Raw genomic sequence first — 24,175 nt, 5'->3', positions numbered from 1 at the left:
ACCTGCTTCTCATCATCTCCCCTAGGACAGAGTTATAAAACCTGTGGACCTCATGTCTTTGTTGGATTCTGATTCCCTTCACCAGCATCCAGCATGGCCAATGGTCAGGGATGGAGGGAAACGTAATCTAATCATCTGAGAATTAAAATATCCATGATATAAACTATGTATAAGCTACAGGAAGTCACACAAAGGAGAAGGTTTAGAACTTCCTGCCCATGCAATCGTTTTGATCTTATAAACAGTCCCCACAACTCCCCTCTTTTTACATGGCTGAGAAAATCTAGGTTTAAACACTCACACCTGCTACTATTGAGTTTAGCTTAACAAATATTGCAAGCGTTCCCATCTCCAGCCTTTGCCCTTGATCAAGGAGAGATCAGCCTGCCTATTTTCCAACAATCAAAGATAAAGTCTGATATTCCATCCCTGATTCTTCCTGCCATTCATTTCCAGCTATTGCAGTTCATGAAGCACAAAGAAACTGAAATGCCTCTTTTACAAAACTGCCAGCTGTTATGCTGAGGGTACAGGGTGAGTGAATGGGCACAATGTGAAAAGCTACTCTGATAAGGGAAGAGGGGGAACTTTTCCTCTAAGCAATTTGATTGAGGTTATTATTTAGCAGACAAAAAAAAATGAGTTGGATACTCACTTTAGGAATCTGACTTCTGAATTCCTGAAAGAAGGATTCTACAAGGGACAAGTTGGTGAAGCAAAATGTTCGATAGATGTTTGTTCCAAAGACTTCCCAAAGGAGATTCTGTGATGATGCATCGGCCGCCATGACTTCACAAATACCAGCTTTAAGGTTTCCTGCAGAAGACTTGTGCATCTGCATCTATAAAATAAATTTCCGTACAAGAACTGAAAATGAGGTGGTTGTTTCAATGTATGAATGATCAATGGTTTCATCAATTTTTTTTAACAGCTACAATTGTTGGTGCAAAGGTTAAAAGATCACAATTGTTACACCCACGAGGCTAGCAAAAGGGCTCGGGGTACTAGAAGATGAGACAAAACAATGGGTACACCTAGAGAGGGACATAATTGAAAATACCTGCACCACAACATACCCATTCCTCCCAAACAAACTAAAGAAAATTCCCACAACACTTAACAGGTACACACAGACCATGCTCAAAGCATGGAAAACAAAAATAGGCAAACTATCCCCAACCCCATCCCCACTAATCCCCCTGGCGTACCACCCATTATTCCACCATGCAGCACAAAACCTCCAGATAAAAACCTGGCGAACCAAAGGCTTATATCGCCTAATAGACTTTTATAAAAATAACAAACCCTTGTCAACACAAGAAATACAAGACAAACTAGAAGACACCCAAATGCCCTGGTTAACACAACACCAACTACATGCCCTCTTAAACAACCCAACAGTAAAATCAGCAGCAACTAGGCCCCTGACAACCTTTGAAAACCTCCTCCTAACAACAAAGGGAAACGATAAAGGGACGGTATCCGCAATATACAAAATACTACTCCAAAATCCCGCAAATCCCCTAGACGCAATCAAAAAACAATGGGAGAATGACATAGGCTACGAGATTAACCCCACTCAATGGACCAGAATGTGGTCTAAACCCCCCTTTAAATCCATATCAACGAAAAGAAAAGAACTCACAATGAAACTCACCTACAGGTAGTACCTAACACCAAGGAAACTACCGGTAATACACCCAGGAACCTCACCAAAATGCTGGAGAGGGTGCACCTCCACAGGGACATACCTTCACATGTGGTGGGAGTGTCCCAAAATCCAACTATTCTGGACAACAGCCATACAAGAAATATGTAAAATGACTAAGCAAGTATTAGACTTCACCCCAGAATTGGCCCTACTAAACATCTTCCAAGACAACAATGCCCATTTACACCACAAAGAACTCATAACCCACCTACTTTCAGCAGCCAGAAACACCATAACCAGACACTGGAGAGACCTGTCAGGAGTAAGCATGGACCAATGGTACCAAATAGTATGGGAAACAGCCCTACTAGAAAAATTAACTAATAAACTGAAACTGACACGGGGACAAACAGAAGAAGACACCTTCACCCCGGTATGGCTCCCCTTTATCACATACATAGCCCAACAGGACAATGACAATAATCCACCAACAGCATACAAATCAATATGGCTAACCTGATCCAAAACACCCACCCACCTCACTCACACACGAAAACAAAGATCACCACAGCCAATCACAAACAAACAATCACACCCTAGGCCAACCCCAACCTCTCTCACCACCAAAGGAACACAAGTGAACAACACAAGCACGCTGACACCAAACTACATACATTAAGCATAATAGAAACACCGCTACCCGACCCCACCCCCATCCATCTCCCCTCCCTCCACCCCTTTCTTTTTTTTCTTTTTTTTTTCTTTTTTCTTCTCCCCCTAATGCCTCAACAAATGAAATGGATTTGTAAAAATGTTACATGGGGGGGGGGGGAAATACGAGGCATTACACTTACACTGTAAAACAAGAAAACCCTTAATAAAATATTTTTTTTTTTTTTTTAGAAAGGGCTCAGGGCACCAGAACTTGTAATAAATCTTAATTGGGACTGTGAACACCACAACCCCACCCCATACTTCCCAGTAAAGGCATATGGAGCATTGCCTGTCCGACTGCCATGCCTAGAAGTGACTATAGCTTGTTTGCACATGCACCCACTCAGGGATGCACATGTCCCTCTTAGACTTCATGTTCTATTTGGAAACCAGGAAGTATGAAAAGTATGAAGCTGCTACTAGCCCCAAACCCAGGCTCTTCTCAGAATGGACACTGAGATCCAGCACTGAAGGCCTTCTGGCAGTTCCCACTTCTGGCAGTGAGGCTACAGGAACCAGGGCCTTCTTGGAAGGGGCACCCACCCTGTGGAATACCTCCCATCAGATGTCAAGGAGAAGAGTAACCCTTAGGAGACATCTGAAGGCAGCCCTGTATAGGAAAGCTTTTTAAGGTTTAGTGTTTTACTATGTTTTTATATATGCTGGAAGCCACCCAGAGTGGCTGGGGCAAACCAGTCAGGTGGACAGGGTACAAATAAATTATTATTATTATTAGATGGACTGTGGCTTGTTTTTTCCTGGTGTGGCAGCAGCAGCAGCAACAATGGAGAAACAGAGCATATTTTAACTATGGATTCATATGAAAGGTGAACCAGGCATAGTCAAATCACATTCAATTGCACATCTATTTGTACCAGATCTCCATGGAACAATCTAAAATAAGATCTGTTGCTATTTGAACACACCGAGATAGCAATTTTGGAAACTAGAAACACACTTGCATTTTCTTATTAAAATAAACCCACGCACTAATATTACGTAACAAAATGGTATTCCAAAGGTGATCTCATTAAAGCAAATATAGAAATTACCTCTCCCAGACTGAGAATCTTGTTGAGCAAGTTAATTCTGGCATGGCTGGCTGATGAGGAAATATTTTCAGCAATGCTTCTCGGATTGACTGTTGAATCAAATAGCCCTGCAATGATTTTTAAAAATATACAAATTTCAAATGCTGAATTTGCCAAAGAATGTGAGCTCATGACGCCTCCTACGTAAGGTAAACAGTGCCTCTGTTTGGCATGGATAAATGTAGCCGTCATAGTCCATTACTCCAAGCAGCAATAACTGGTAAGGCAGTTTGTGGTGCGAAACCAGTAGTAACCAGTTTGTTCTGGGAGAATCATGTTCTTGCCTTTGAATAAGGGAGCTGATGGTCACCACTGTCTGCACCATGCAATCATACAATTGCTAGCCAGCTGAACAGTCATCCCCTGCTGATTTTAGAAGCCTGAATTGAGGTAATTATCCAGCCAACAGCCACACACTTGCACTTCCTTCCCAATGCTTCAAAGTAAAGGTAGGATTTCCCCTCCCTTGCAGTTTTCCCCAGGGAACAACCTCATATCACGAGCCATCCAAGGTGTTCCCACAAAGATTCTAAAACAACTCCCATTCACTTAAAGGGGTTTCTTCTTCAGCAGAACTTCCTTTCTCCCTTAATGCCACTTTAAGCAAGCCTGTTATCTATCTGATTTAAACTGGACTATGGGAGCCACAAATTTTTATGGCTTAAAAAACCAATTTCCTGACTTTGCCGTAGTCCTGAACAAATTTTTATGGCTCAGAAAATTGATTTTCTGCCTTTGTCTGAGTCCTGAGAAATTTCACTTTCACTTTCACTTTGGCTCCCTATCCAGCCAATGAGGATATGTGAAGAGAAGGAAGGGCACTTTAGTTTTGTGTGTTGAGGTCCCCAAGACACCCCAAGAAAAACACAATTGATACATAATTTTTGTTTTAGGTTTTTGGCATAATTTTGGCCACAACTTTATTAAAACACAGAAAATGTGAGTGGTTGCTTAGGCAGCGCTAGCAGCAGAGGCTGATGCCCCCTTCCCCCTTCTCTCTCCCCCCCCCCCCGTTGCAGACATGGAAGGAGAAAGGGCAAAGTTGTTTGAGCTATTTCTAAGCAAATTTACTGAAATCTACACTTCCGACATGGGTTGCCATACGTCTGGACATTGTTTAGAATGGCCGAATCCCAACAATGCCTGAGAAATTCCAGATGTATGGCAACCCTAATATAAAGGCACATACCTGTAACTATTCTGAATAGTTTTAACAAATAAAGCACAGTCATATCAATGACCTCCTGGGAATCAAGTCCTACTGAGCTTTTTGGAGCTTGCAGGACATGAGACTGCACACATATCTGGGAATAAGTCCCACTGAAGTTTTGCATATACATGTATATAGGCTTCTGCTGTTACTAAGATATCCTCAGCTGCTTAAAATAATTGCTTACTCACTCAAGTTCCCAAAGAAAACAAAGCAATTGTTTTAATAGAACTCGCCTGGGCCTTGTTCAAATACTTCTCCATGGTTATAACATTTATCTGCAGCTAATAGCGGAAGTTTGCTAAACTCTTAATAGAATCAAATAACCTACCCAATGAACCATTCTTGCTTTTGGGAACATCAGCACTCTGGGATGATGGATGGCTGTCCTTCTCCGGGTTAGCTGACCTTCTCCGTTTTCTGATAAGGAAAAAGGAGTGAGAAGAATCCTGCATCATCACTTATAGTTACCCCTTCACTGAAGCCCCTGGCATTCAACCACTCAGGCCAAGTTCTTCCCACCAAAATGTGAATTTCTTGATAAAGCACTGCCTTTATTTCAAGCAATGGGTTGTTGTTTTGTTTAGAACCATTCTGGAACCAATCTTGATGTTATTTCCATTACGGACAAGCTATTTGCTTTTCCCCCTGGTGGTCTTTCTCATAGGGTAAGGCAAAAAGAGGATAGGGCCAGATCCAAGACTGCAGCTCCATCACAAGGTAATGCTGCAACAGTATAGCAGAAGCACCCAGGATGTTGCAGGTGCAACAGTTCAAGCCAGCGCACATGGCAGCTCTTAACTGAGACAAATGCTGGTAGAAGTGAGCATGATGAAAGGAAGACTGGGAACAACAGCAAGTCTAACCACAACCTTAATGACAAGATGCAGAGCCCCTGCAACCACAAGGAATCAGCAGAAGGCCCCAAATGTGCTAACCAAGACTCACCATGAGCATGCAGCCTCTAGACAGCAGTTCTCAACCTGTGGGTCCCCAGCTATTGTTGGACTACAACTCCCATCATCCCTGAGTTCTGACCTTGCTCTGACCTAGGGGTGATGGGAGTTGTAGTTCAACAACATCTGGGGACCCACAGGTTGAGAAAGGCTGCTCTAGAAGGTTGCCATGAGAGAATCCAGCTCTCTACCTCTAAAAGTTTTGCCACTTCTGGGCTAAAACCTCGAGTGATTTGTTCATAAAAGCCAGGTGTGTGGAGGGCAGTTTGGGAGATTTTTAATTCACAATTAACTCTCCTATCATATTTCCTCACCTTTCTCTTTCAAGACCTTATAAGAATTTCTCATGAATCCTATCTAAGTTAATTGACCAACACCACAAAATCAGGGTCAACCATGTGATGGTTCGCCACTCTCTTTGGTGTACACATTCCATGTGACCTTAGGCAGGGATGCAGGGTTGGAGTATTGTAGAGGAGATTCTGGGTGCAGAATAGATGGAACTCAGTGACAGAGCACCTGGTTTGCATGCAGAAGGCCTCAAGTTCCACCCTCAGCATCTCTAGGTAGGGCTGGGAATGTCTCCTATCTGAAACCTAGGAGAGCTACTGCAAATCAGTGCAGACAACAGAGCCAGGTGGTCAGACGTGGGGTAAGGTAAACTTCCTTTGCGTGGTCTACATCAAAATATTTCAAATCTTAAGAGAGAGTCTCAGAGGAGCAAGGAATGTGCTTGACAGGAGCAAGGAATGTGCTTGATAAAATTGATCACTTAGTTTTGCTGCAAGCTGATACTATTGTTATGCGTTTGTATGTGCCAGATCCCTCTGATCCCTGGATTCAGCAAGTATTAAAAGCTAATCAAGCCTGGCTAGCTTCCTACAGTTGAGAGAGTTGTGGAGATTCAGAGAGCTATCCGCTAGCTCTGTGGGGATTGTTAATAGCCAGACTAATAGTCTGGGTCTATTACTCACTCTGGAGACAGAGTAACCTAGGATTTATCCTTAAACTTTACTACGAATCAGCAGCTTTCTGCTGGCTGAAAGACTGGCTGCTTCTTGAGAATACAGACATTTTGGATTTAGAAGGTTTTAATAACTTTTTTGGGTGGCATGCATATTTGTGGTATGACAAGGTAAAAGCTCATAAAGCTTTTAATAACCATATTGTCAGGAAAGCATTGTATAGTGCTGGAAAACAAAACTCCAAGGTGGTTGTCGCCAATGGAGGCAAAGGCTGTGAAAAGGCTTAATATGGAGTCCAATTGGCCGAAATATTGGGAAATTCTGGAACAAGAAGGGGACAAATTGAAATTGCAGAGTTTTGAGAAATTAAAAGATAAAGTGCGAAACTGGCTCCATTATTATCAAATAATGGAGGCTTATAAGTTGGACAGAAAAATTGGCTTCCAGGTGGAAAAATCAAAATTGGAAACAGAATTGTTAGAATCCAAAACTAAGAATTTGTCAAAAATGTATAACTTGCTGTTGAAATGGAATACGCAGGATGAAACAGTTAAATCAGCTATGATTAAGTGGGCACAAGATATTGGACATAACATTATGTTTGCTGACTAGGAAAGGTTGTGGACCTATGAAATTCACAGCATGTAATGCCTTGAGAGAGAATATTATGAAAATGATTTATAGGTGGTACTTGACCCCAGTCAAGCTTGCAAAAATTTACCACTTATCAGATAATAAATGTTGGAAATGTAAAGAAAATGAAAGTACATTCTTTCACCTTTGGTGGACATGCCCAAAGATTAAGGCTTTATGGGAGATGATATATAATGAAATGAAAAAGGTATTTAAATATACCTTTCTGAAGAAACCAGAGGCCTTTCTCTTGGGTATGGTCGGCCAAGTGGTGCCAAAGAAGGATAGAACATTCTTTATGTATGCTACAACAGCAGCAAGAATACTCATCGCAAAGTATTGGAAGACACAAGATTTACCCACCTTGGAAGAATGGCAGATGAAGGTGATAGACTATATGGGACTGGCAGAGATGACTGGCAGAATCCGGGAACAGGGAAGAGAGACGGTGGAAGAAGATTGGAAGAAATTTAAGGACTATCTTAGGAAACATTGCAAAATTAATGAATGTTAGAATGACGTGGGTTTTAGAAGTTAAGTGGTTTTCAGCGGTATTGATTAAGTAAAAAGAAAAGAAAGGTTAAAAATTAAATTGAAAATAAGGGAGAGGATTTGCTGATTAGATAATTAGAAATTGGAATACAGAAAGGGGAGGTATGAGGAGGTCGGGGAAGTAAGTTACATGAAAATAAGGGATTGAAATTATACTTGTTTTTGTTTTGTGTTTGTATTGTTGTTTTGCTTTTGTGTATTATTTGAAATTCTAATAAATATCATTAAAAAAAAAAGGATTTATCCTCAAGACACGTGGATCAAAGCTGTTTTTCTGTTGTCTGCACCTTGGACAGGAGCAAGGAAGAGCTGGCAAGCTAAGGAGCAATGCCAATAAAAGAATCTCACCCTCTCTTTTAAAAGCCCTTGAAAACATATTTGGTACAATGAAGCTGTGATGAGAATCACACATCCCCTTTCCATCTGCTTGGGGAAATTTATAATTTGAAAATCTGTGAGTACTACCTTTTGTGGCTGAAAAAACAGAAAGGAAACTAATTGTTAAAGAGTTATAGCAAAGCAGACAGGCTGGTTTCTGGTAGACAACAAAAATTAAATCAGATGATAGGAAATCCTCAATCCTTTTACTTTATTTCTTGCCACTAAAGAACCAGGGAAATCGAAAGTGATGCAGCCATAACTAGCCATGAGAAAGGAGGCAGACAAGAATCTGCTTTTGAAATAACACAGTTACAGCTGCAGAAGTCCAGGACTTTTAAGGGGAAACATTAAGGTGGATTTAATGTCTAATAAGATCTAGAACATTAAAAGCACCCAATGTGGTACCTTTGGATGACCCAGTGACTGTTGGTATTGTTCAGCAGTTGATGGATGAATAATTTAAAATGATCAGATCAATGTTTGATGAAGATGAAGGGAATGATGGGGGGAAATGAGCCAGAGTAATATGAGGTCGGAAATGGAAATGGAAAGGAGGAATACACAGAGGCTTCAGACCAAATTGATGAAATGTTGGCAGGACTGGATCAATAAATAATTAAACGGAAAGAAGCAGACGTGATGCAGAAATGGAAATGATTCCCACACAAGTATTTGGAGAAGTAAAAGATAAAATCGCAAATGGTGAATTTGAGAATTATTTGAACTTGGTGCTGATAGAGTTGAGAAGGGGGGAAAGATCTGGGACTTCAGTGCTGGCCTGTCTTTATTCTAGCAGAGAAAAAGTACTCTGCATATGATCTGAATTCAGAGAATGATGGTATTAAAGTTATGGTACTCTCTCTGGAAAAAGACTGGAAAAAACAAAAATGAAAAGTTCTAGAGCAGGAGAGCAGGATGTCACCATAAACATAAACAAAACAGGAAATAGAATATAATAGGAAATAGAACTGAACATACAGAACTGGGCATGAACAAGCAGATTATAACGGGAAGTAAAAATGGAATATTGATCTAATGTGTGATCACAATGGAGAGACTTTAACATGGATTTGGATGTAAGAATTTAGTATTATGCAATATGGAGTCATGGTGGTCAGAATTAACAGAGTTAAAAAAAATTAAAAATGGTTAACATAATTACAGAACCTATCTTGGAAAAAGAAATGTAGGAAAAAGAAATGAATGATTCTGAGACACCCTGATTTAAAAGAAATATTGTTCAACAGAGAGTGGAGAAGATGGATGTTTGTATGGACTGAAGGTTTAAAATAATTACTAAATGAGGAACATGGAAGTTCTCTTACACCGTTTGCTAATGTTTTACTTTTGTTTTCTTCACCTTACTCTTCTCTCTTGCTCTTTTTCCTTTCTTTATTTCTATTGTCTTTTTCACTTCTTTGTTTATTTCTAATTTTATTGTATTATGGAAAAAAAATACTTTCTGTTGTTCATCAGGCAAGGGGTTTTCCCAGCTGCCTTGCCCCCACCCTCCATTAGAAGAGAACTTGGCCCCCTTCTTAGGTAACAAGAGGACTTACTCCCTTACCTGTTTATGGGTGATACACCATTCCATTTTGGTAGCAGGTCTTCAGGTGTATATGGTGTGCTTTTGCACCTGGCATCTGAACTACAAAGCACGGTTTGAAGAAATGGAAAGAAACCTGCACTGGGAAGGTTCCGGGGGGCGAGATAACCTGGAAAGTAGGCAAGAAATAGGTACAAATCAGTATGGCTTGGTGGTATGCATGAGAATCAGTGAAAAATTACAGTCCATTTTTTTATTATTAAAAGTTTCTGATGATGAAGAGACGTAAAACAGAACCACACATAGATTAGAAATGAAGGTTTTGACAGCAAATCTAAGTACAAAGAAGAGTGATATTTATTTCTAGCAGCCACCTCGAAGGGCAGAAGTAAACAAAGCCTTGTGCAGATGGCCAACCAGATCAAAGGGGTCAGACTTCCCAGCCCTGTTCTCCATGCATTCAAGGCTCCATCCAGAGAGGGTCCTGCAGCTTAGGACCCCCCCTGCGCATGGTCTAGAGCCTGTCTTATACAGAGTACAGAAGAAGTGCCCAGGTCCAGGATGAACAAAATAAATCAAGGAAGACTAGAAGAGGCAAGAGTGGATATAGCCACTCAGATTGTTCTAGAAACCTTTATCATATACTATTCTTTGCTCCTAGTCCTGCCAGACCTGCTCCTTGCCTTGCTGGCCTCTTGGCACCTGGCCTCGAAGGGCCAGGCCCTGACTGACTCCACTTGGCTGCTGACAAGGCCAGAGGCCACCTTCGCTGTGAGTCCAGCAGGACCTGCTTCTCAGGATACCTAGAGACACTTGGTGTGGGGTATTGTTTGGGGTTTTTGTTGAGGTCAAGATTTAATTTTGGAGATGCTTAATTTTGTTGTTTTGGGTATTTTTAAGATTCATTATTGTTAGCCCTTATTATGACTTATGTAGGGATCACTTAATTTTATTGCATACCTATTGATATGTAATTTATTGGCTATTAAAACTTTTGATATATTTTTGTGATTATGTAAATCTTTTCATGTTGTAAGCTGCCCAGAGCTTGGTTTAACTGTGGAAAGCCAGCATACAAATAAACAATGATGATGATGATGATGAAGTTTAATGGACTGATGAGCTTTTGGCATTCTGTTTCCCGGGTTACTTGCCTGGTTTTCTGGATGCAATGCACCAAGGTTTCCCCCCACTATGAACTCTATTACACCCTACTGTAAAAGCTGACTAAATGGTGCACAGAAAAAGTATTCATCCAAAGTCATTAAAATCTATGTCTTTATCGTTGATATTTTAAATATGAGTTAACCCCAATCACACGTGTGGTGGTATGGTTTAAAGTGCATATCAGATATGTGCTGAACCGACCTCCTCTTATTCACCTCTCTTCCTCCTGCAGTCTACCCTCAGCCAGCTCCCTTTTGGTACTGGAATCTGGCTGGGAGCAACGGCAGATTTAGGGCAGTGAAAGTGGTTCCCCCACAAAGGACACCAAGACAAGGAGGCACACAATAATATATTTATATGGGGTACCTACTGAGAAGACCCATTAAAAAGCAACTGTACCAAAATGAATTATTGTGAAAATAAGACATCTTTCTGAGAGTTGCCAAATTTTGTCTTCACTCAGGATGCCATATTACCAAAGTCTGTCCCTGCTAGGGGGGAAAGTAAGGAAGGGGTGAGTTCACACTTAGATCATACTCTCAATTGAGGAAAGCTCATATTCAGGTCTGCTAAGAGCTCATTTAGTTTAGCCTAGTTGGCATGGTGTGGAGAAAAGCTTTTCTCCCTTGTCATACTAGAACTCATGAACATCCAACAAAGCTGAATCTTGGAAGGTTCAGGGCAGACCAAAAAAACTCCACCTTTGTTGCATGTAGTTAAACTGTTGAATTTGAGTCCACAAGAGGAAGCGATGGCCACCAGTTAGATGGCTTTGAAAGCATCTGGCCCAGCTACAACATAAATCTCTCCCATATCAGTCTCTACAGCCACAACAGGCGCTGTAACTCTCCAACAGTTTGACTTCACCCCTGAAGGCACACTCCTCCATTATTTCCCAAGACAGGTGCCAACAAGACCACCTTTCATGGAGCAAAAGGCTATCAATGTCCACCAGCCACAATGACCATGTTCTGCCTCCACTGTCCCAGGCTATAGGCCTCTGAATGCCAGGTGCAGGGAATCCCAAATGGAGAGGTTCTGCTTGCATGTTTCTCATAGACATCTGGCCGGCTACTGTGAGAACAGGATGCCGGCCTCTTCCAGCAGGATTCTTCTTATGACCCTTGAGAATTCAGCCAGAAACGACTTGTTTACTCCTCCATAGTCCTTTATATTAATAAAGGAGAGGACTGTGGGGTGTTAACTCTGCTTTAGAGTTGAAAATTACAAATGAAGTCTACCTATTAATTAATGACTGTTGGATAGCAAAGCAACAATGATTGCACAGTTGCCTTCCTGTTCTAGAAGTGGATTCTGATGTAATTAAAGTAACATAACATTAAAATGACAAAGCAGTTAATTAGTGCCTTCTTAGGGTAGAACATCAGTCGTGGACAAAGGGGTTCAGAGACTGGAGATATAGATAGATAGATTATTTGCAGGTTTTCCTGATGGTGGTCGCAACATGAAACCATGGGTGTTTGCTATTTATATCATGTAAGGACAGTAAGTTTTGTTTATGCAAGCATTTCTACTCTATCTTTCTGTCCCATGACTGAAAAATCTATATATACAATAAGAAAAATACAGGAAAAACCGTAATTGTAGCCAACAAATAAAAGCAAAGAGTGTCCAATATGCAATCCCTGAAACAACAACAAGGAGAGAGTATAAAACTGGGGGAATTAAAATATATATAAAACACTCAAATGGCTTTAAATACAAAAAATACAGGAAAATTAAAAATTAAATCAAGGTTAAATGCAAAATTTTGTTCCACCAAAAGATAAGGAATAGAATAGCAAGTAAGAACATAGCAGTTCATAGGAACATCAGTTTCAGATTCTCACAGCACAACACAGGTTTATTCAGAAGTCCCTTTGAGTTCATTGAAACTTCACAGAAAGTTTTAAGTTTGCAGTCTAAGGCAGGAATCTCTAACTACGGTATTTTGACCACTGAGGGGATTCCTTAAGGGCTGTCAGACCTCTGTTTGAATGAGACCTCCAAGGTGGGGCACATGGTTCTTCCTTTCTCCATTTTATCCTCATAACAAGCATCACTCCTGAGTAGGGATGAGAATCTGGTCTCCCAAGTCTCAATCCAGCACTCAAAACTACTAGCAGTTGTTTTAAGTACGCTGATCCCAAGTAGGCCTGGGCAATGTATTGATACCTCACCCAGGGCCACTATGAGGGGCAGACTGCGATGGCAGCTTCACTCAGCAGTATATTGCGAGTGAAACCGCTGCCCCTCCTGAGTTCCTCTACCACCTGTGCCCAGTGCACCAAAAGAGAAACAAGCTGTAGCCGGGTGCTGGAAGCAGAGGGACTTAGGAGCGGCAGCAGTTAGTGATATACCGTGAAGCCACCATCCCACTCTGCCCTCATACCGACTTAGAAGGAGATACAAGCTAGATTGGCAAGGCTGAGGAGTATGCGACTGCCCTTGCCTCAGCCAAGCAGTTTCATGGAGCCCTGACCAACCACTGGCTCACATGAGCTAGTGGTGGCATGCAGGCTCCATGAAACTGCTCCATTGAGCGCCCACGGTTGCCACTCCCGTCAGCCGAGCAGTTAACGGAGCAGCCAGCCTGCCACTGGCTCATGCAAGGTGGGGGCTCTGTTAAAGTGCTCCCTTCCCCCAGCTTACAAGCCAGAGAAGCATAAGGCTTCACGCCCCTAGCTGAGCAACCCTAGTGCTTCTCCTGCTCGCGTGCAAGTTGGAGAAGGATTGGGGCTACTCAGGTGAGGAGTGGGAGGCTTTGTGCTCTCTAGCTGAGCAGCCCCAATCCTTCTCCTGCTCTCATGGAGAAGGATGGGGTTGGTTAGATGGTGAGCATGAAGCTGTTCCTCCCTGGCGCTTTGAGGCGCTGGGGTGAAACCACCTTGGCGATCTCACCCTGATGCCTCAGCGCTGTGGTAGGAAGCAGGGTTTTGAACATCGCAATGTACCACTAGATCATGATGTTTGCCTAGCAATACATTGTGATGTAGAAAACCTGACATTGTCCAGCCCTAATCCCAAACACAAAAGGCTTTTGTAGATTAAAATCAGCACACTGAATTGTGCTTGGAGATGCGCAAGCTTTAGGCATCTGCTGTTCTGTAACTGCACAGCTATTCAGTGGCATAGCATGTGTTGCCAGAGTCTGGGACCTTGCAGGGGTGGGGAGGGAAAAGGATGGAATCCGCATGCACATGCAACTGCCTAATTGCATCCGCATCACACAGGAGATCATAGCCACAAAGATAAGTAAAGAGAAGTTGATCTGTTGTCTGTGGAGGTCACTTCCTGTAACGGCTTGGCTCTCCCACAGAAGCGAAGCGAGACACTGGTAGTAATTATCTCAGGTTTATTGCTCAAACACTTAAATCACTCCAGAGCTCCTTCACTCCGTGTCTGACTCCAAGTTTGCAGTTGCCGAGTCTAAACTCTGCCCCTTCCTCTTCCTCCAACAGGGGAAAAAGCCCTTTCGCTTTCGCTCTTTCCCCCTCCTCTCACTGACCCTTTCACGCCTTCGAGTTTTGGGGCTGGCTATTTCCGGCCTCTCAACTGTTAGTCTGTGTATCTCTGCTCTGGCGCCCCTTTCCTTGTCCACTATGCCCAGGGATCAGGTTACTGTCGCCATCTGCTGCCGGCTCAATGTTCTCTGTCAGGCAGCCACATTCCAGTGTTCTTATCTCTCTTTGTCTGGCCTCATTCCCAGCCTCTATCAGCTCTATCAGTTGGGAGTGAGGGAGGGCAGGGATTGGCACATAATAGGTAGGAGCTGATTATTTCAGTAGCAGAGTGCTTTAAAGTTCTGAATGCATGTATCCTGAAAATAACTTACATAAGTTAGGATTTGGAACAACGGGCCTTTAACCTTGATGCACACCTCAGATAGCGGTTCAGGATAGGTAGTGAATTGTGCCCCCATCTGTGCCCCTTCCTGAGGGTGACATATTTTGGATCTGTGCCCCTTCCTGAGGGTGAGGCAGTGTAGGTGAGGAGACCCTGGAAGTTACCTGTGCCACTGCCCCTTAGCCATGACAGAGGCAAATCCTGTTAAAATTTAACTTTACAAGCTTTGCCACCATCACAGCAAAATGATGGTGGTACACTCATAGGACCTCTTCCTCGGTGTGGCATGGATAGCCCTGGCACAACAGCAGATCAGGGAGAAAGGAGAGGGGAAAGTATTGGTGACAGTGGGGAGGAAGAGGTGTGGGAGGGGACGTACACCAAGCTGAGGCTTAGTTGCCTGGAGCGAGAAAACAGCAGGTGTAACCTGGCTATCTTCTGCAAGCATAGACAACATGAATGACTCTGGCCCTCTAGGTAATCTCCAAAATATGTAGATCTCCAAAATATGTAGATGTCTTCTTATTTCATAACACAACCCATTTCCGTTTGTTTTGGGGAGGACAGGGGGGCTGGTCATGCCTAAAAACATTAGGAATACTACAGTTACAGTCTCCAAGGTAATCCCCTACTTTACCGTGTGGAGATCTTGAGAGACCAGCTCTGCTGAGCTGGGTTGTTGGTATACGAACGTCTAGCAAACAGTGGAAATTGGGAGAGGAGTGTTATTGGGTGCTGCTGAGATAAAATGACTAAGTCATGCTCAGGTGAGGAGCAAATGGAAGTAAGGGTACTGCATGAGAAGCCGCCAACTGAAACACCAGCAGACACATGACAAACCACCACACCCCTTCCAAAAATGTTCTAATGAGCTTCCACACTAGTGGTTACCGAAGATATACAATGGCTATTTCTCCTGACTGGATTCCCCACAGTAAGGCATCATCTGAATTAAACATACCAAAAATAAGAAGTGCAGAATGGCATTTTGGTGACAACATCATTTAGTCACTGCAAAAAAGCTTGTGTGCATGAGCAGCACTGATTCCACAATAACCTCCTGTCTGGGAGCATCTCAAGTCTGCATTGGTTTTTTCTCCTCCAGGGAGCAAAGCAGCTGGGTGGGGTTTTTAGCAGACAAATGTCCAATGTAAAAAGATTAAGTAGCTCCTCTCACTGCCCCATCAAATTTAGACACCTGCCATGGTGCAGTTATACTACCCCAGTTTATTATTTTAAGATTACCCAGCCCTCCATCTCTGGTAAGCAAAGAAATGAAGTCCATGGTCCAATTCTTTCTAATAAGGAGATGGGAAAATTTGGTGATACCTTCCACTCTACATAACCATCTTCCTCTGCTCCGGAAGATGTCAAACCTGTCATGGCTGTGATTAGCTGGAAATTGCCAGACTAACGTGGGTTCTGAGCCCTTAAAGATGAACTGTAGCCATGCAGTTTATTTGTCCCTGTTGAACTCCCCAACTGCAGCTAATGCTGGAAGTGTCCAACTGTGACCATTGAGACTAAGTTCTACAATGTCAGTTTGGATTAAGTGTAGGATTAGTTAGAAAAATATTCTGGTATAGTGTTTTACTTCAATATTGAATTGCACAATTGCTAATTCTTTTTTTTTTTTTAAATATCATGCAGAGACCAGAAACTATTAGCTAACAGGAGAAGGATCTTGTTCAACTAGTTTCATGCTGCTACAGGCACTGTTCCTTGTTCCTACAATTCTAGGTGAGCCTGCAAAATAAATAGCTTGCTCTATGTGAGCGTAAATTGAAAGAGAGATGCTGAAGAAACTATTAAGAAACATTCCAGCAAACAGGTTCTACCAACCTGACCTTGAATATAGTAAATTCAGATTATCTCTTAAGCGTTTTTGATTTCACACACATGCCGGTGTCATCCAAAAGGAGAGGGTGTGGCACCTCTACACTTCCCAAATTATGCTTAGAATCAGTGCATAAAGTCCCCATTGACAAAACCATCACACAAAATTGGGCACCTAACTTTGCTGATAATAGGCAGATTGGGGAGAGGTTGCAGTAGACCAGTGTTTCCCAACCTTTTTTGGGCAAAGGCACACTTGTTTCATGAAAAAAATCTCGAGGCACACCACCATTAGAAAATGTTTAAAAAATTAACTCTGTGCCTATATTGACTATATATAAAGTAACTCTCTTTAATAGGAATCAAATAAACACAAAGAAAGTATTTTATAATTACTTTATTATGAAATAGTAAGTAAACAGAAATATGAAAAATTATAAAATACTTTATTCAGTGCGCCTTTTGTCCCTCTCCTCGAAATGCTCCAACTCAATGTTCCTCCGCAGGCTGGCCATTGGAGAGCCGTGTCGCCCAATACAATATGAACCCTCCCCTCGCAAGCGGCAACCCCTCCACACTCCCCACCTTAAGCCTCCACACGCGCCCTGCCCAAAGAGATGCCCGCCCGCGCGCGAGGGGATCCTTTACCTCAGCATCCCGCCAAAAAAAAAAAAAAAAAAGAGGGTGGGAGACTGCGGTCCCTCAGAGGCTGGGCAGGAGCAGCAGCAGCTGTAGCTGTAGTAGCGCCAAGCTGTGCCGGGGACTCCGTGCCCATGAGGGGAGGGAGGGGAGAGAGAGGAGAGGCAGCAGGTCGCCCTCTTAAGTCACGCGCGCAGGCACCACCACGCATCCCTCGCGCCCTCTCGCAGAGCCCCTGCTCAGCACCTCCCGCCTCGGGACGCCCGTCATGAGCCGCTGAGAGGCCGCCAAGCCTCCAGGCTGCTCCCATTCAGCCTTAGGCGCGCGCCCGCCTCGGGAAAAGCGGTGCTGGGAGGCGGAGAGAGAGAGAGAGAGGACGCCGCTGGCCGCGTCCCACCCTCAGTCAGTCGGCTCGGAGCTACTGAGGAGAGGGAGGTGGGGACGACGGCGCGTCTGTTCCGCTCGGGGCCAGCGCACCCCCGCCCCCCTCTCCAGAATCCCCAACTAAATACGATGCGCTAAGGGAGGGGGGAGAACCCACCCACAAAGAGGACGCCTTTCTGCAGGGCGCCTAAGGCCTCTCGCTGCCCGACTCGCCCGCCTCCTTCCCACGGCACACCAGGCAATGTCTCACGGCACACTAGTGTGCCGCGGAACACCGGTTGGGAAACACTGCAGTAGACAGATTGGGGAGAGAGGCAGTAGACAGAAAACACCCTTCTGGGACAATGGTATCTAAGAAACTATTAAAAGCTTTTTTCTTCCCAGAGTATGTTTAGCCCAGAAAAGAGGAGATTGAGAGGAGAAATGATAGTTATCTTCAAATAGCTAAAGCTTCTAGAAGTAAAGGACCTGAGCCTTTTCTACAACAATACAAATCCCATATCCATCTTTAAAGGGGGATCAAGTTACTCACAGTTTGGCTGGGCTTCTGGAGGAAATCTGGTTCGTATGATGGCCATAAGGATGAATAAAAACACAGGCCATGCAATTAATGTGAATGACCAAACCTGTGAGAGAGAAGCAGGGGCAGTATGAATCCTTCTTAAATGGTTAAAAGTGTATGTCAGTAACATAAAAGGAAAATCTGTTCAACAAAGCAACGCACACACATATATCAAACATCAGCTTTCCAATTCTCCTTCTACCAGAATCCAATGCATTCACAAATAATCACTAGAAACCTTATTTGTTTGTGGTCCTACTTGTCCTAGCCTTCAGTGGTAGGGAATCTGCCTTGCAGAGAGAAATCCCAGGTTCAGGTAGAAAGCATCTCCAGGTAGAAAGAAAAAGTTCTGCCTGAAACATTGAGTGGCCACTGCTCGCCAGTGTAGATCATACTTGGCTAGACCAATTGGACCAATAGTCTCACGGCCAGCCCAAGCCATTTGGGCACCTGAGATGAACCACAAAATGGTGCCTCCCGCTGCCACCACAAGGGAAGAAGGGGTGAGTGAAGATTTACATCAGGAACAAGGGCGGAATGGAAACAACCTTCACCGATGGTTGAAGTGGGAGTCAAAGGCTGTTGCAGGGCTGAAAGGGGCCTGGTCTGAGTCACACTGGGCAGGTGCAGAGCCCAGGAGACCCCAGACAGCAGCCCCATAGGGGTGGGGAAGACAAGCTGAGCCTCCTATTTGCCAAGAGGCCACTGTAGAGGTGGCAAGCAGGGTGGGGAGGCACTGCCAAGGAGGCGGCAGATTGGGTCTCCAAGAAGCATGCCGCAGCGACAGCAGCAGCAGCAGCTGCAGGAACTGCATTTCTTGGAGGCTGGAGCCAGAGAAGCAGCTAGCTGCTCCGGCATCCAGGGCAGCGCCTGCGGAGAGCGTCCCGGGGGATGCCACCCATGGCGAGCGGTGGGACACCCAGGGGGGTGGGGCGGCAATGTCACCCCCCTCAGGGATGACACCCGGGTCACACCGCCTCCACTGCCCTCCCTTCCTCCACCACTGACTGGAGCTATTGCTCCTGTGGATCCTGCTGCTTGAGGCTTCTTGGGTGGGCTGGCTCTGAATGGTCTGACTCAGTGAAACATAACTTCCTAAATTCCTAGTTCCTCTTCTACCAGCCTGATTAATATTCTACAGCCCTTTAAATGTGCTTTTAGGAGGGGGGTTATTGTTTGTTGGTTTTCTTTTAACTATTTACTTGTGTTTTTACCTTGTATTTTATTCTGTTTACTGCCCTGAGAGCTTGTGATGAAAGGCAGTATATAGATCAAATAATAAAATAAGTAAGTGAACTAAGTTCATTCCAGGCTCAAATAAGCCTGGCTTCCATAGAAGGTTCCCCAGAGAGTCTCAATCCTTGAGAGCACTGGTAAATTTTAAACTAATTCTATAATAGTTTTTGAGATATTATCCTAATTGAACAGTTAGAGGATCAGTGAAAATCCCATATTTTCTTATATTGCTACACAGCCTGCAAGGAATTCTTATTTAATTTACACCAGCACACGGCAAATCAACTCCTGAGCCTCTTTTTTTTATCACAGGGACCTACAAGCAATGCAAACTGATTTTATATAGGCAGAAAAATGTCTCTGAAAATGTCTCTGAACTGTTAATGTCTCTGAAAATGAACTGTTAAGCAACATTCATAGAAAAAGAAGTGGAAGCTCCTGGAAATAGTAGCTGGAGCAGCCACTGAAGCAGCTTCAATTCACTTGCAATGGATCAAAAATACCCCTTTCTTCCATACTTATCATGGCAACAACAATAATATTTAAACTGTGCATCTTCACAGTAAAAGAACTTTGTGCACATTTTCTCAGTTATTTTTACAATATCTGTGTAAAGTAGAAGAGCATTAATACTTCCCCATATTGCAAATGTAGTTGGCTGCTAGCTGGTACTCCTCATGCTTCACTTATGTGTTGAAGCAATAAAGCATGAGTCTCCAGCTCAAAGCTCAAGCTCATATCACAGCTAATTACAGCTTGTATATTAGTTCCCAAATGTATCTTTTTGGGGTGGCATAGCTGTCTCTTTCCTTTGGTTGGGTGCACTTTATTCCAACCCTTTGCTTCTCAGGTGGTTTTCTAAAATTTTACAAGATTTTAGTATCTATAAAACTAGGTGTAACTGGAAACCGGGAGCTTGAAAATATCCTAGTTTCTAAAGCAGTTAAAACTTGAGCCATAGGCCAGGCATGCCACATAGGCGAACTCCAGCCCTCCAGGTTTTGGGACTACAATTCCCATCATCCCTGACCACTGGTCCTGTTAGCTAGGGATTATGGGAATTGTAGTCCCAAAACCTGGAGGGCCCAAGTTTGCCTATGCCTGCCATAGGACATATATTGAGGGAAGGCCAAGTGAATTATGGGAAATCATCCTAGGGAAAGTTTTAGCTTTCTCCATGCAATGGGCTAACTGACTTGGGCGAACTGGAAACTCATGAATCTCTGGCACCCTGTACAAACCAGAAGTTACATTTTGTTTCTTTGGATACCAGATGAGTTTCCAGTTAAGAGATAAATGAACTTCACCCATAAGGAAAGAAAGTAGTAAAATATATTGTATAATCTGGCCTTAATTTACAAAAACAACAATTCAGCCAAGAGATTTCTTTTGTTTCAAAGAATCCACCAGACTTTGACATGACAGAACATGTTATAGATTTGGAAGGGGAACCCCCCCAAAAAACTTAGAAATTAATAAATGACAGGATTTTGATCAGCTGGTATGTGAAGGGGGGAAATATAAGCTGCAGAGGAATTCCTGGGCTAGTCTATGCAAAATGACTTGGCCAAGCTAGGGCCATTAAGAAACATTACAGGGCCATTGGGAGCCATTGCCAATGCAATAAAACTGTCCTTCCTCTTGACCGGAGGTGTGAACAGACACTGGGGCTTTGGAAGGTTGGCAGGGTAACTGGGTATGAGGTAAAAAGAGAGTTTTTAGCAGGTTGTTATGGGAAGAAGAAGGAAGAATAAAGACTGGGATTCATCTTGAGCTGGCTGGCTGAAGGCTGGCTGGGAGAGATACCAGACTCCATGGCTGCGCTGCTGTGGGGGACAAGCTCCTCATGCTGTAAGATCTGGACTCCCTTCATGCAGAATGAAGGTATAAATAGGTGAATAAGCCATATTTCTTAAAGCTATGACAGTCTCCACTGTGTCTCAATTCTCCAAAGGAATACAGACCCTGGGTGAGTGCCTGGAACCCCATAGAGTTTGGCAGGGGGTGGGGAGGCACCCATCTTTATACATAGCATCCCAGTCTAACTCAGGAATTCCACCCCAATCCACCCCAGTCTTTCTGGTACTGAGTTAAACAAAGTAGGGTGGGTGGGAGGTTTATGGGAACCCTATTGTCCCCAGTGAAAATGTGACAGCCTTTTGGGTGTTTTTTTCATGCCCGTTCTGAAAGACAGCCAAAGGGAGGGAAGAGGGAATTTGACTCCCTGGCTGGAGCTTAAACAACTGGGCTGTTAACTTCCTTGACCCTCCCAGTTGCTCTTTGTCGACCAGTTGCAGCAAAATGTGCCATTAGGGACTTGTCCACATTTCCGCTTGTCCATTGGCTAGAAAGCATGTTGTTTCCCTTGAGGAGGAACCTCCCCATAGTTCAGATGTTGCTTTATGCTCAAGCAACTCTACATTTTACTCTTTTATTGCTTTATCTTGTCAAACATGCTCAGTGAAGGGGAAATCAACAAATTAAAAAACATGGAAAATGTTTTAAGGCACAGGTATTCTAAGGAAAATAATAAATGTCTTCACTATGGTCATAGGACCCATTTTGATTGAAACACACAGCACAAATTAATAACCAACCAATCACACAACAGGGACACTTTACAATTTATCCAGTATGACTAAGACAATCTAGCATTTGAGCTCTTATATGCATTTTTTTTTTAAGTCACTTGCTCAGTAATATATGGGACTTTGTCTCGGTGCCCCAGTAAACTATTCGGAAAGTGGTGAATTATATAAAAGTTGCAATATGTGGTTTGCCAGTGGGCAGAATGGCAGCGTAGTGCTGAGACTACCCATACAGATAATTTTTCTGCTCTCAGTGATAGCTTAAATCATAGAAACAGCTCTAGATTTGCTTGATTGGGTAGGTGATGCAGTCAGGGGGGCTTGCAGGAAACTGCAGCCTTATAAAATCAATAACAACAGGGATACAGACCCACTTCCCCAGCCCCCAGCCCACTCGATAGCGGAGCAGACATGGCATACAAAAGGCCAACAATCGCTCTGGGGTGCGAAACAGCTGGCAGCCATGGCTGACGATTAAATTGGGCAGCGGCACTGCAGCTGCTGGAGCATAGATTGCAATCTTTTTTCACCCAACTTACTGAGATCATGAAGACAGTAAGATGACGTGTTAAAATAAAAGTTGCTATATAAAAGTACATGTGCTGATGTTTCAGGGACTCTAGTATTACATGTGACACAGCAGCCCTGTTCTGATGTTCACCTGAAGGCGCAAGGGCTTAAAACATGGAAGGGGGCTGGGGAATGCACACAAATTCCATCCAATGTCCCCAGGCATGCAACTCTTCTACAACTCCCACCATCCCCAGCCAGTAACTTACTGAATGGCAGCAAGGAGAGTTAGAGTTCAGCAACATCTAGAGAGCCACAGGTTCCTCATCCCTATACCAAGCAAATGATTTTCTGATACAAATTAAGGTAGAATGAGTATCAAATCTGAAAACAGGTACAGTGGTACCTCTGGTTACATACTTAATTCGTTCCAGAGGTCCGTTCTTAACCTGAAACTGTTCTTAACCTGAAGCACCACTTTAGATAATGGGGCCTCCTGCTACTGCTGCGCTGCCACTACACAATTTCTGTTCTCATCCTGAAGCAAAGTTCTTAATCCGAGGTAATATTTCTGGGTTAGCAGAGTCTGTAACCTGAAGCGTATGTAACCTGAAGCGTATGTAACCCGAGGTACCACTGTAGTAAGAATTAGTGGGCATAGCAATGAGTGATTTTATAAATCTTAAAAAGGATACTTATTTATGCAGTAACTGAAGATCTGGTGATTTTTACTTTATTACACCCCTAGCGGACTCGTACCTGACACTGCTCAGGAATTCTAAGAAACAGTTGGAGTGAGAGTTGTTGGATTCTAAAGTTAAAAATCTGTCTAAAATGTATAAGCTATTGTTGGAGTGGCATACAAAGGATGAACAAGTTAAATCAGTGATAATAGATTGGGCAAGAGATGTAGGATATAACATAATGTTTGAGGATTGGGAAAGATTATGGAAGAAAGGGGTTAAGTTCACTGCATATACAATGTTAAAGGAAAATATAATGAAAATGATATATAGATAGTATTTGACCCCTGTCAGACTAGCAAAGATTTATCATAACTGTGATAATCTTTGTTGGAAATGTAAAGAAAAGGAAGGTACTTTCTATCACATGTGGTGGACCTGCCCTAAGGTGAAAGACTTCTGGGAGAAGATTTATAATGAATTGAAAAAAATGTTGAAATATACATTTATTAAGAAACCAGAGGCCTTTCTTCTTGGAATAACAGGTTTGGAATTGCCCAAGAAAGATGTTAAAATATTTTTGCATGCCACTACTGCTGCTCGAATTTTACTAGCTAAGAAGTGGAAAACACAAGAAATACCAACTGTGGAAGAATGCCAGATGAAGACGATGGACTTTTCGGAGCTAGCCGACCTGACCAGAAGAGTCTGCGACCAGAAGGAGGAGGAGTACCAGGAAGAATGGTCAAAATTCAATGATTATTTAGTTAAATACGTTAAGTTAAATTAATTGGAAAAAGCTTGCAATTGCCAGTTAGGCTTAGGATTTAAATAAGTAATATGATGAATTAACATGTTTAATGCTGAATTGGGAAGAAAGAATGATGTTAAGTGATCAAGTTAAGTATATAAGAATTTTGATTTGGAAAACCGTTAAAATGATATGCATTGAAACCCAACCAGAAGGATACGAGGTAGTCACTTAACAAAGGTTAATAAGATTAGTTTTAATAAGGTTTGATTTT

General features: G+C 43.0%; 1 protein-coding gene across 1 annotated transcript in view; it reads right to left on the bottom strand.

The window, feature by feature from the left end:
- Positions 1-24,175, bottom strand: part of ABCA12 (ATP binding cassette subfamily A member 12) — a 127,766-nt gene that overhangs the window by 93,633 nt on the left and 9,958 nt on the right. Inside the window, exons 2-6 of the mRNA XM_081849115.1 lie at positions 18,104-18,197; positions 9,721-9,868; positions 4,998-5,086; positions 3,418-3,524; positions 656-841 (exon numbers count right to left, since the gene is read on the bottom strand). Coding sequence (XP_081705241.1) covers positions 656-841; positions 3,418-3,524; positions 4,998-5,086; positions 9,721-9,868; positions 18,104-18,197 — 624 coding nt within the window. The remainder of the gene's footprint in view (positions 1-655; positions 842-3,417; positions 3,525-4,997; positions 5,087-9,720; positions 9,869-18,103; positions 18,198-24,175) is intronic.

Source organism: Podarcis erhardii (genome assembly GCF_964252035.2).
Source record: "Podarcis erhardii genome assembly, chromosome: 1".
NCBI lineage: Eukaryota > Metazoa > Chordata > Lepidosauria > Squamata > Lacertidae > Podarcis > Podarcis erhardii.
The sequence above is the reverse complement of the archived record's forward strand: the minus strand, read 5'-3'. Positions and strand labels throughout refer to the sequence as shown.